This window comes from Galeopterus variegatus, unplaced genomic scaffold, assembly GCF_000696425.1.
Source record: "Galeopterus variegatus unplaced genomic scaffold, G_variegatus-3.0.2 Scaffold805, whole genome shotgun sequence".
NCBI lineage: Eukaryota > Metazoa > Chordata > Mammalia > Dermoptera > Cynocephalidae > Galeopterus > Galeopterus variegatus.
Window position 1 is genome coordinate 361,220 of NW_007726916.1, and position 12,934 is coordinate 374,153.

The 12,934-nt window shown below is 47.9% G+C and overlaps 1 protein-coding gene across 3 annotated transcripts in view; it reads left to right on the top strand.

The window, feature by feature from the left end:
- EYA2 (EYA transcriptional coactivator and phosphatase 2) overlaps positions 1-12,934 on the top strand; it is a 200,996-nt gene that overhangs the window by 175,744 nt on the left and 12,318 nt on the right. For all 3 annotated transcript variants that reach the window (XM_008572544.1, XM_008572547.1, XM_008572546.1), the window contains 2 exons: positions 2,039-2,097; positions 7,800-7,960. In XM_008572544.1, coding sequence (XP_008570766.1) covers positions 2,039-2,097; positions 7,800-7,960 — 220 coding nt within the window. The remainder of the gene's footprint in view (positions 1-2,038; positions 2,098-7,799; positions 7,961-12,934) is intronic.

Genomic DNA, 12,934 nt, shown 5'->3' on the forward strand with positions numbered 1-12,934 from the left:
CGAGGTGCAGGTGCAACACTGAGGGTTGTGATCCCGTTGCCGGTCCCAGCCCGGTATGGGCGCGACACTGAGGGTTGTGATCCGTTGCCGGACACGAAAAAAGACAAAAAGGAGAAAAAAAAAAAAAAAAGAAAAGAAAATGTCTAAAATCTTAACATAATAATAAAAGCTAACATTTATGCAGCACCTACTGTGTGCCAGGCACTGTACTAGGTGCTTTAAATGCAGCATCTCACTTCTCACCTTAACCCTGTGAAGTAGAGTTTCTTATATTCTCTGTTTATCAGTCAGACCTTTGAGGTTCACGTGGTTCTGCCTCTTGCTCAAGACCACACAGGGGGAAGTGGATGGATTCAGGATCCAAACCCAGGCGGACGGATCCCAACCCAGGCAATCAGATCCCGGAGCCTGAGCCCTTAACCAGTACTGCAGGGACTGGCACAGCCACTCACGGTTTTTGCCTTATCAACATATCATCCGAATGTACTTCAGGATGGAGGAAGAGTTGGCAGCAGCGATGTGGGTCATGTGCAGGTTCTGTGGGGGGTGTTGCATCCCTCGTGACTCTTGGCTGCAAAGTGACAGAAACCCAACTCCACTAGCTGAAACTGAAAAGCCAGAGTATTAATTTCCTAGGGCTGCTGTAACAAATTGCCACACACTTAGTGGCTTAAAACAACACAAATGCATCCTCTTAACAGTCCTGGTGGTCAGAAGCCCATGTCAATTTCACTGGACTGAAGGTATCAGCAAGGCTCATTTTGTCTGGAGGCTCTGAGAGGAGAATCTGTTTCTTTGCCTTTTTTGGATTCTAATGCCACCTGTGTTTTTTGGCTTGTGGCCCCTTCCTTGACCTAAGCACATCACTCCAATCACCTTCTTTTCTCTATAGTCAAATCTCTCTCTGCCTCTCTCTTACAAGATCCTTGTGATTACATTTAGGGCACACCCTGATGATCAAGCATAAACTCCCCACCTCAAGATCTTTAACTGAATTACAACTGCAAAGTCCCTTTTGCCATTTAAAGTAACATATTCATAGGATCTAAGGATTAGGACTTGAATATCTTTGGGGGTCCATTATTCAGCCCACCACAGTCAGGGATGGACTAGCTTCAGCTGAGACTAGATCTAAAGGGTATTATGTGATTGGGACCGCATCCCTCTCTCCAGCTCTCAGACCCACTTTCCTCAGCAGCTCCACACTTAACCCCACCATTCAGCAGCCCCAGGGAAAGGAGAGCGCCTCCTTCCCAAAAGTCCCAGCCCAAGTCCCAGGGCTGAATCTCATTGGCCCACCTTAGACCACACGCTCATCCCTGAAGCAATCATGGTGGCCAGAGGGAACCTGGGTCCCTCCAATTGGTCGAGCCTGGGTCATGTGCCTTCCTTCATCAAACCCAACCACAGAGAGAGGTGTTTCCCCAAAGAAAACCAGGAGGTTTATGGATAGTGGAAAACAGCATGTGATTGGAGTTCATTGAATCGCAAGCCCTTAGGATGGTGCCTGGCACATGTAAGTGCTCAGTAAGTGATGATCACAGATCGTAGGACACAGGAGGTGCATCTCCAGAAGCTGACACTTGAAGAATACAGGGCTCACTACGCAGATGCAGGCAAAAGAGATTCCAAGCAGAGGAATCACCTTGAGCAAGGCAAAGGCTTCCACCTTATAGCTAGGGTGACCATCTGTCCTGGCGTACCTGGCATCCCAGTTTGCACCTGTTCCCCCCAATGTTATATTAATAGCATCCCCTTCTACTTGCAAAACTATCTCAGTTTGGATGATAAATTATATGGTCACCCCTCCTTATAGCCAAACTGCTCATTCTTAAGGAAACCAAAGCAAAAGAGGGGATGAGACTTAACCCAAGGACATCTAGCCTTTAGTGGCAAAGCCCAGACTAGAACCCAAACTGCTGACTCCCAGTCCAGTGCTCATGCCACCCCTCAGCTTATGAGCCAGCTCTTAAAGGCTACATCAGACTAACCGGTCACATTTCTTTCTCTTTTCCTCTTCTTGTCAAATTGTCCATAGGATTGTGACCAGATCCACGTCGATGACGTCTCATCAGATGACAATGGCCAAGATTTAAGGTGGGAATTTGGGGTGTCAAAAATGCTCTTTGATTTACTGGTTGATTATCAAGGTCATCTGTCACTAGAATGTGGGGCAGGAGGGGAGGGCTGGTTATCAGGAGAAGCCGTGCCCGCCTCCTGCCAGAACTGGGATGTGTGTCTCTTTGAACTCATAAATCACAACCCCACCTCCCCACCCTGCAACCTCTTCCACATCACCTGAAATCACTGAATTCTGCTTGTGTTTATCTCACCAGGGTTTTTTTCCCCTGTTTACTAAAGTAATACATGCATATTGTAAAAATTCAAACACCACCCCTGACCTCGCCTTCCAAAATCACTACCATTAAGAATTTGGTATACATTTTTCAAAGGTGTGATTGTATTCATTAGCATACATCTATTGTTTCATATAAAAATTGATATAGAAGATACTAAAAAAAAATGTTTCTTGAAAGAATAAGTGGTGCGCCTGTTTTCTAGGGAAAAACTGGGGACATTTTCCAGAGAGCAGGTACCCAACTGCCCAAAAGAAGACAGCTTTCAGAGGAATGTGACTGGAATGTTCCAAGCCTGCCCCTGAGAAAACTTTATAAAAATGGACCCGTAGGGCCGGCCCGTGGCTCACTCGGGAGAGTGCGGTGCTGATAACACCAAGGCCACGGGTTCGGATCCCACATAGGGATGGCCGGTTCGCTCACTGGCTGAGCGTGGTGCTGACAACACCAAGTCAAGGGTTAAGATCCCCTTACCGGTCATCTTTAAAAAAAAAAAAAAAAAATGGAACCGTAGTTAATCTGTGCTTATCCAAAACTGTCACAATTCAACACCTCTAGACCTATCAAAAATATTATTAGACCAAATAATGTTTTGGTTAAGAGACCAGTCATTGTAACTTCACTTAGTTCTTGCTTCCAAGGTGTCTCCTAACTTACTCCAAAAACAGAAATCAAAGTCTCTGTTGCTGAGCCCTGCAAGTCTTTTCAAAGCCCGGCACAGTCAGAAGTGACAGGTGGGCAGAGGCCCACTTCATTTTAATTAGCCATTCAGAACATCCCTTCCAGGCCCCAGAGCCAGCCAGGGCTTCTCAATTTATGGAGTCAATAAACCCCACATCAAGGTTAATGTGTCCTTTCCATGCAGTCATCGTTGGGACCTGCTCTCCCTTTTAAGATGATGAGCGACCGGGGTTCCTCCACTTTTATGAAGTTTCCCCCCTCCCATGGCTAGCAGGCTTGGAATTGAGAGCAATAGTCCTCTGAGTATTCTTCCGAGAATTCTTCAAGAACCCACGGTCCAAGAGTGTTTTCTCCCCTAGCAACCAAATTCCCCACTTAATTAGTTCAAGAACTGTCTATTGAGAACCTACCGTATGTTAGGCGCCAGGCATCAGATGCCCTGTTCTGCTTTGTTTTGTTCAGTGAGCAGTAAGAGTTGGCCTTCATGGAGCCCTTATTCTGTGCCGTGTGCCGTCCCAAACCCTTCACGTGCACTTCACAGTAGCCCCAGGAGGCAGAGGCTCTTACCATCATTCCCATTTTACTGCTGGGGAATGTGAGGCACACAGAGGTTAAGCAACCTGCCCAAACTCACACAGCTGCAAGTAGGGAAGGCAGGATTCAGATCCAGGCAGCCCAGCTCCAGGGCCCAGCTCCAGGGCCCAGTGCCTCTGTCCATCCTGGACACCTCTTCCTGCCCTCCACGGGGGGCCTCCCTTTCTTGACAGAACATCCAGGCATCTCCCCAGGGTATCCTCTGAGTTTATAGTCAGTATGCACTTTTTCAAGAATAAATCAGCTAGTAAAATGAGAACTCTTACACTGGACAGAAGGACTGTATGGCGGTGAAAAGTGTGGATTCTGGAGCCAAGGGTCTGCGATGGGATAAAGCCATGGCCCCTTTGTCATTGGGGTAAGAATGTGCTGGAAAAGTGCTCAGCACAGACTGAGTCCCTGATAAATGGCTGTCTACACCTGCGATTAGACGTCTGCCCCCTTTTACTAGCTGTATGTATTTCATTTCTCCTTCGCCCCTGCTCACCACCCAAGGGGCGAGCTGAGCAGCACGTCTGCGTGATAAGCCCATTGGCATCTCTTGTGGGGAAAGGGAAGCATTTGTGCAAACAAGTTATTGGAACAGGCATATATTCTCTATGGGTCTTTTTAAAATTTTGAATAATTCTATAAACAGCAGAGAAGAAAAACTATGATGACCCATATTCCCAACATCTCGAACTAACTACTTTCTCGCATTGTGACTTCCTTGTGTCCCCGATTTTATATACACTCACACTCGCACAAATGTCCATGCAAAGTGACACAGGTTAATGCACGTTCTCTCCCACTCCGTCTCACACACTCCTCAACTTCCATTCCCACGCCCCATGCCCCACATATCCACACGGGCTTCAGTTACCCTGGAAGACAACTTGATGACCTGGATGATTTAGGAAAACGTACAAAGCCTTTCTGGCTCCATCCAAGGGCACCTTGACTGTTCTGAGTGTGTCTTCAGCTGGCAGCAACTTCTGACACTGGGGAAACTGCAGACAGCACCAAGTGAGATGGAGCACCCCATTCAGAGGTTGTCCCAGAATGTTGTCTTTTTAACCTATTTGACATTCTTCTGAAACCAAGATTGTGCCTTCAGCTTCTCCTTTGGAGCATCTCCCTCCAGGTTCTGGTCCCTCTCCTGCTTGTCCTTGGTTGGTAAAGTAAACTTCAGCAGCACATATTAACACCCCTTGCACAGCCAAGTAGGAGGCCAAAGTCAAGCAAGGTCAAGAGGAATCTACACCACGCTGTTTCCTGACTCCCATACACTAAAAAATGAAGAAACGACAAAACTGAGTCAGGAAAAAAAGATGGTTTCCAATTTTAACCTTTAACAAACTGGCACCCTTGACATCTTCCATATGAATAACAATTGAAGTATTTTTGACTGATAGGAAACATCAGAGTATCTGCAGAAAAATTCACTATAGTATTCTTGAAAGGAACCTAATTTTATAATAGTTGAAGTTTTACTGAAAGCTCTGTGTCACTTGAAATCTATAGACTTTTCTGTTTTCAGAAATGTCCCATCACAGTAGGCAATGATCTGCAATATAATTGTGCTAGTCCAAATTAATTATGGATTAAATGGATGCACTACCACACTGACATGATCACTGCACACAGTATGAATGCACCTAAATGTCATATTGTACTCCATAAATATATACGATTATCATGGGTCAATTAAGAAAAATAAAAAGAGAAATAGAGAGTAGAGGGAAAGGGAAGGAGGCGGGGGGACCAGGGAAAGGTTGGTAGACTGGTACAAAGTCACATAGTTACAGTTAGACAGGCAGAATAAGTTCTGGAGCTCTAGGGTGATAATAGCCAATGATATTGTATTATATATTTCAAGATAGCCAGAAAACTGGATTTTGAATGTTATAACCACAAAGAAATGATAAATATTTAGATGAAAGATATGCTAACTATTCTGATTAGATCATTAAACAATATATGCATGTATTGAAACAGCAAACTGTACCCCATAAACATGTACAATGAAAAAAATAAATTAAAATTTTAAAATAATTATTATAGGGTTATATGTATACATACACATATAGATTTGTGCCTATATACATATGTATGTATATATATATATACACAAATAGATACACACATAGATACATATTTACACTCACTCATATATACACATATATACGAATATTTATATACAGACATGTATACACACATATATACACTCATATATACATATATACATATACATACTTGCACATGTATATACATAGGCACACACATCCATATATACATTATACTACGTATGTACACGCATATACACACATATATGCACATAGACACATGCACGTGCACACACATGCACGTGCACACACTTATCCATAAATACACATCATACGTGCGTGCACACATGCATGTATACACATATGTACATATATACATATGCACACACGTATTCCCTGAACAGCAGGCTCTGTGGTCCAGTAATGGGCAAGAATTTAAAGACACCTGAAGAACAACTTCTGCAGCCCTGTCGGTGTTTCTCTGTGACTGTCCATACAGCCTGCTCTGGACAGAACACCGGGGCCTACATCTGAGGCCTTTGGGATTGAGTCATAAGGGCCAGGGTCCACCTGGCTGGCCTGCCCCAGGGAGCCCCCAAGGTGAAATGTGCAGTTGAGCTCATGACACCACTCAAGGCATTTCTCTGGATTCGGTAGGGGTTTTTGCTGTCACCACCAAAGCCTCTTCCTGGGAAGAGTTTTCTATCCAGGCAGCGAGGCCTGGGCTCTTCTCGGAGTAAGGCTGAGCCCAGCTGCAGAATGGTGGGTGACGGGCACCAGGTCCCATTCCACTGTGTCCTGGTGCTCATCACGTCTCACCCTCCACGGGGGGAAAGACCCGATGCTGCGCCCTCGGGAAACTCCCTCCTGTCGGCCGCAGCAGGGCCATCACTCTGGAGGTACTTAAGACACGATTTCCAACTGTTATTTCATTCCTCTTGGGTCTCATCTTTTCAACAAATAAATTTTTTCTCATTCTGCTCTTCAACTCATTAGAGAAAATGCAGAAACAACAAAATAATATGAAGAGAAAAAAAAATCAGCCAAACCCACACCCTGAGACAGCCCAGGCGCCATGCTGACGTGATTTCCACCCCTTTTTTTCTCAGAAGAGACCTTCCCGTTTGTCCTAGAGGCTGTTGGTCACACTGTACATACACACCTGGCCACGCCCAGGTTTTCCTCGTGGCATTACATCATAACTGTCATAGCACGTGTGACCCCTGTGGTTTTGCTAAACCTGCAGAGCTAATGGTAGAAGGAAGGAAAATGGCATCCCCGGAGAACTGAGCATTTCTTTTTTCCATCCTCAAATTCCACCTGCTGTTGGAGATGAATCGCCTCCTCTTTCCCCTTCTCCCAGCTGCCATTTTTGTCATTAACATTGTGTCACCTCTGAAACGTCCCAGTCCACGGGTAGAACTACTTATCCTAACATGCTTCTTTCAAGGTCAAGGTTTATACCTGCAAAGCACCAGTCGATGGGGTAACTGACTCTGCCTAATTTAACACATAAAAGTAAAATTAAAATAGGAAATTTCTGTGGAAGGACATGGAGTTGTGCAGAGAATGGAAGAAAGAGTGAGCAGCCAGGCCTTAGAAGGGGTGTGAACCAGGGCAGATTTGGGGATCAAAGCAGCAGGAACTAACTGACGTTTTCTTCTGGACTCTTCCGTCAAGATGAACCAACTCCAACCGTTTTTGTGGCATTCCCTTTCAGCTTCAAATTCTTTTTTTTTTTTTAAAAGGATGACCGGTAAGGGGATCTTAACCCTTGACTTGGTGTTGTCAGCAACACGCTCACCCAAGTGAGCCACGGGCCGGCCCTCAGCTTCAAATTCTAAAGGGAAAGGAGGACGGGCTTTCCCTGGCTTGGCCACTGCGTGCAGGGGCAGCCATAGTTCCCCAAAGGAAACTAAAGATGCTATTGGATGCCAAAAGCGAGGAAAACGCGTGCTGATTAGGCAAGAGGAAAAGCCACCGCCCTTCTATGGGACGCTCATGAAAGCCATGGTCCTGCTCCTCCCCACATGCACGTCCACAGCCCCCTGTGGACACCCTGAGGCCCACGCATGGCCGCAGCTCCCGCATTAACACTGTCCCCTCCCCGTCCTCTCCGCAGCACCTACAACTTCTCCGCCGACGGGTTCCACGGTTCGGCCCCAGGAGCCAACCTGTGCCTGGGCTCAGGCGTCCACGGCGGCGTGGACTGGATGAGGAAGCTGGCCTTCCGCTACCGGCGCGTGAAGGAGATGTACAACACCTACAGGAACAACGTGGGCGGTGAGTGGCCGGGGAGGGCACCCCCGGGTCCCCGGCTGAGGGAGGGCACTGCTGCTCAGGTCGCACCTGCTGGTGCCAGCGCTCTTCCGAGAGGCTCTAGACACCAGCTCATGGAACGCGATCCTCATGACACCCTCCAGAATGGGTGCTGGTGTTGTATCACCTCACTCTGAGGGCGAGGAAGCTGAGGAATAGAAGACACGTCATGTCCAGGTTTACGCCGCCTGCCACGGTGGGGGGACATGGGACTGAGTTCCCTTCCCCACAGCCAGAGGCTCTCAGAACGTGGTCCTCAGGCCAGCAGCAGCTGCGGCCCCTGAGGACTGGTTAGAAATGCAGATGCACTGGCCCCAGCTCAGACCTGTCAAATCTGAAACTCGGGGGTAGGGCCTGAAATCTGGGTTTGAGCAAGCCCTCTGGGCCATTCTGATGCTGGCCGCAGTTTGAGGACCGAAGGCTTCCTTCCCTGCCCAGATTGTGGTCCCTGAACCCGCCACATAGCATCACCCCCAGGCTGGTTAGAAATGCAGCATCTCAGGCCCTGTCCCAGGCAGCTGACTCAGAATCTGCATATTTAACCAGATCCCAGGTGAGTGTGGAGGTGTTGAAGCCGAAGAAGCACTAGAAGTCGCTGGTTCTCAAACTTGGCTCGTCTTGGAACCACCCGAGAAGTTTCTGTTTCTGGTTTTCTTGGTCTGGCTGCAGCCTGGTCATCAAGATTCATAGAGACCCCTGGGGGTTCTGATGTGCAGCCCAGATGAGAACCACCGCTTCAGCTGCAGGACAGTGTATGTTTATCACACTGAGCAAGAAGTCTGGAAGGGGCTGGAGGCAGGGTTGGCTCAGCAATGGCCAGGCCATAGAGCACTATTCCTGGACTTTTCTATGGCCAGGGGGTCTTAACGGGAGGTGACACTGCTCCCACTCAAGGAGGCATTTGGGGGTCTTCCTGGTTGTCACAATGCTTGGAACCAGCTACTAGCCCATAAGGGAAGGTTTGAGCAGATGGCTCAGAGTGTCTGCTATATACACATTGGCCCCAAAGCTTCTAGGGCTTCCTCCCTACACTCCCAGAAAGAGGAGAGTCCCAGTTCTCAAACTGGACAGAACCTGCTTCCAGTCCCAGCTCTGCCACTTTCTAGCTATGTGGCTTTAGGCAACCTGAATAATCTCATTGACCGTCAGCTTCTAGGTCTATGAAATGGGAATAAAAATCATTCTGCTTCCCTAGGTTATCGAGAGGTTTATTGTCAATGCATACGAAAAGCACAACTCTGTGTCTGGTATACAGCAGGTACTCAATAAATGGCAGCATTTACCACTAGTTCCTTTCAGTCTTGCTTGGGAGTCTTCTGGGTTCCCCTGTGTCTTCTGCTTTCCCTGGCTAGACCATCAGTTCTTTGGGACAGATTTTCTGTCCAGCATTTACCACTAGTTCCTTTCAGTCTTGCTTGGGAGTCTTCTGGTTTCCCCTGTGTCTTCTGCTTTCCCTGGCTAGACCATCAGTTCTTTGGGACAGATTTTCTGTCTTGTCCATGGCCGCAGTCCTAAAGCAGCTCATGTGCTGAGTGTAGTGCTGGCAACAGCTAATGTTTACTGAGCACTTATTCTATGCCAGGCTCTGTTTTGTAATAGCTCCTTTACTTCTCACAACATCCCTGTGAGATAAATGCTTTTATCATCCATGGTGTATGAAAGTGGAAACTGTGATCAGAGAGATTAAGTAACCTGCCCACATTACACAGCCCAGGCGGAAGAGCCACGGCAGAGTCCCAGGCTCCACCACCTCTGCCCTTTGGGGCCACACTTGGTGGGTGGCCTCTCACATGCAAGTCTGTCGACTGCAGAAGGGCCAGCCCTGCTTGCTCACCTACCCCTGCACCAACAGAGGAGGGAAACTGGTGTGCTTGGGTAGGGGAGACAGGGGTGGACTTGGCCAATGGAGGCCACCTGCTCCCCATCCACGTTGAGGCCCAGGAGATGCCCAGGACTTTGTCAGGCTGCTTTGCTTTCTCATAAGCTGAGGGGAAATTACCTAAAGTGTCAACAAGCGAGGAGCCCACAGCTGGCAGGATGCCAGACACTCCCCGCCTCAGCTGCTCCTGCATCACAGAGCTAGCAAGGGGCAGGGTCGCAGCCTGCAACCTGGGGGCACCACAGACCCCAGGAGCCCAGGGGTTTTAGAAGGTGCGTTCAGAAGAGAGACATCTGCAAACTACAGGATGAAAAGAGAAAATGCTGAACAAGTCAACATCTGCGAAGCAGTGGCTGGATTCAGAGGCCTTTGCCTGATTTTCCTCCACCACTTCCTGTGTGACCCCGAGCAGGTTATTCGACCTCTCTGTGCTCAGCTTCCTCGTGTCTAAAATGGGGCTCACAATGCTATCCTGCTGGTAGGGTTAATGCCAGGACAATGCAGATTCACACAGGGAAGTGCTTAGAACAGTGCCTGACGTGAAGAAGCACTTTTATGTCCTGCCATTGTTAACTAGGAAAGGTGGGAAGGAGGCTGAGCGTGGAGGCAGGAGACTAGTGGAGGGGCGATCACACAACGTGAAGTGCCCTTCCTGTGTGGAACAAAGTTAGAGGGCTGACTAGCTAGCTTTGCAAGCTGCACGCGTGGGGAAGCCCTTTGTACACTATAAAGTGCTGTGTGCTTGTGAGTTTGTATTGTTACTGAGGGCCCCCGCTAAGGGGCTGCGGGGAGGGTCCAGAGAAAAAGGAAAACCAGAGGCCATGTGCTTTCAAACAGTTATAGAGGCCGGCCCATGGCTCACCTGGGAGAGTGTGGTGCTGATAACACCAAGGCCATGGGTTCGGATCCCTATATAGGGATGGCCGGTTAGCTCACTTGGGAGAGCGTGGTGCTGACAACACCAAGTCAGATCCCCTTACCGGTCATCTTTTTTTTAAAAAAAAAGGAGTTTATAGACTAATCTCCTTACTCGTGGAGCAATAAGGAGCCTCATTCATTAATTCATGTGTTCATTGTCAAGGGCTTGGTCTGTGGATACATAAGTAAATAAAAGGGACAAGACTCCATCCTCAAGGAGTTTACTCAACAAGTGGAGGAGACAGGCTATAAACCAGTGAACGAGTAACTTCAAACTCAGAGAACTATAAGAAGGAAATAAAAAGAGAAGTATACAGCAGGGAGAGCCTGGGGTGGGGTGGCAGGACATTCTTCTAAATGATGACAACCAGATGCCTTGAGTTGGGGAATGACCAGTACAGGCAGAGAAGGAGAACCTGTTATTAGGCTTATATTCATCTGCATATGTAAATTTAAAAGTACCCAAAAGAAGACAAAAAAATAACAATGGTTTAAACCAGCTAGAAATTTTTTTCTTTCTCACATCCAAGCACTGTATGCATCCTAGAGCTGGCAAAGGACTCCACAGTGTTGGGAGCCCAGGCTCCCTCTATCTTGTTGCTCCACCATGCCCAGGCCATGGCTCCAACCTCATGGTTCAAAGAGGCTGCTCAGGCTCCAGCCATAATATCGCAGCCATCAGGAAGGAGGAAGGACGCAAGTAAGTACAGGCCTCCGTCCTCTCTGACAATTTCTAAAAGCCACATATGACACTTCCACTTCTCATCGGCCAATGATTTAGTCACATGACCACACCTAGCTCTGATAGATGCCAAGGAATGTAGCCTTTTAACCACCTAAAAATCAGGGGTTTTGTTACTGATGAGAAGATTTTTTTATATTTTTATTAATTACTAAAGAGAAGAATGGATCTTGGGAAGCAACTAGCAGTGTCTACCACAAACAGCAAATGAAGAATCCCTAAGACCACAGGCATCTGATGTGTTTCAGGAAGATAAAGGCCAGTATGGGATGGGGTGAAACAGCCGGCGTGTCTATATCACACAGGGCCTTGCTGGTCTCGGGGAGGATTATGGACAGCTGAGGTCCAGTATCAGAGCATGTGGAGAAGATGATGTCTAAATAGCACAGGCACAAGGCAGGAATTTGTTCCAGTGAATTCATTTTTCCTTCAACAAATATTGACTCAGCACCAAGCACGTGCCAGCCCCTGCTGCAGAGGCTGGTGCTGTGGTGGTGAACAAGACCGACTTGGTCCCTGTCCAACAGGCTAATGGCCGAGGCAGACACCAAACACACAGTCACACAGATGCATTTTAAATTATAGTTCTGAGAGGGCTGTGAAGAAGAGGCACAGTGTGCTGGGAGAGTATAAACTATCTGGTCCCTCCAGGCTGGATCAGGTAGGCCTTCCAGAGTAAATGACATTTCAGATGAAGCCTAAACGCAGAGTGTGAAGGATTTAGCCAGGCAAAAGGGGAGGTGAGATCATGAGAGGGGTCTAGGTTCTAAAAAGAGGTGTGCGAAGGCCCTGAGGCAGGAACACCCTTGGCATTTCAAGGAACAAAGAGTAGGCCACTGGGCCCGGAAGGAAAGGACATCAGGGCAGTAGCAAGAGATGAGATTGGGGGGCTGGCCCGGTGGCGCACTGCTACAGTGCACCGCTTGGGAAGCGTGGCGGCGCTCCCGCCGAGGGTTCGGATCCCACATACAGACCGGCCGCTCACTGGCTGAGCGAGGTGCGGGCGCAACACCGAGGGTTGCGATCCGTTGCCAGTCACGGAAAAAAGACAAAAAGAGGAAAAAAAAAAAAAGAGAGAGAGAGATGAGATTGGCCACTAAGAAGGGGCAGGATCATGCTGTGGCGTCTGAACTTTATCTTACGGGCATCGAAGGCTGAGAGAATGCCAGTCAGGCAGAGAAACATCTATAGAGTGGGTCCTGGAGATCAGCTGCCTGGGTGCCACGCCTGTCCCCATGGTGAGCAAGACAGTCAGTCACAAAGCCTGTTTCTGCACCTAAAAAATAGAAATAAAAATAGCGGCCACCTCTAGGGTCACTGTGAGAATGAAATGAAATAGGTCACGTTAAAAATACAGGGCTCCACACATAGTAAGTACTCAGTAAATGTTAGTCATTAT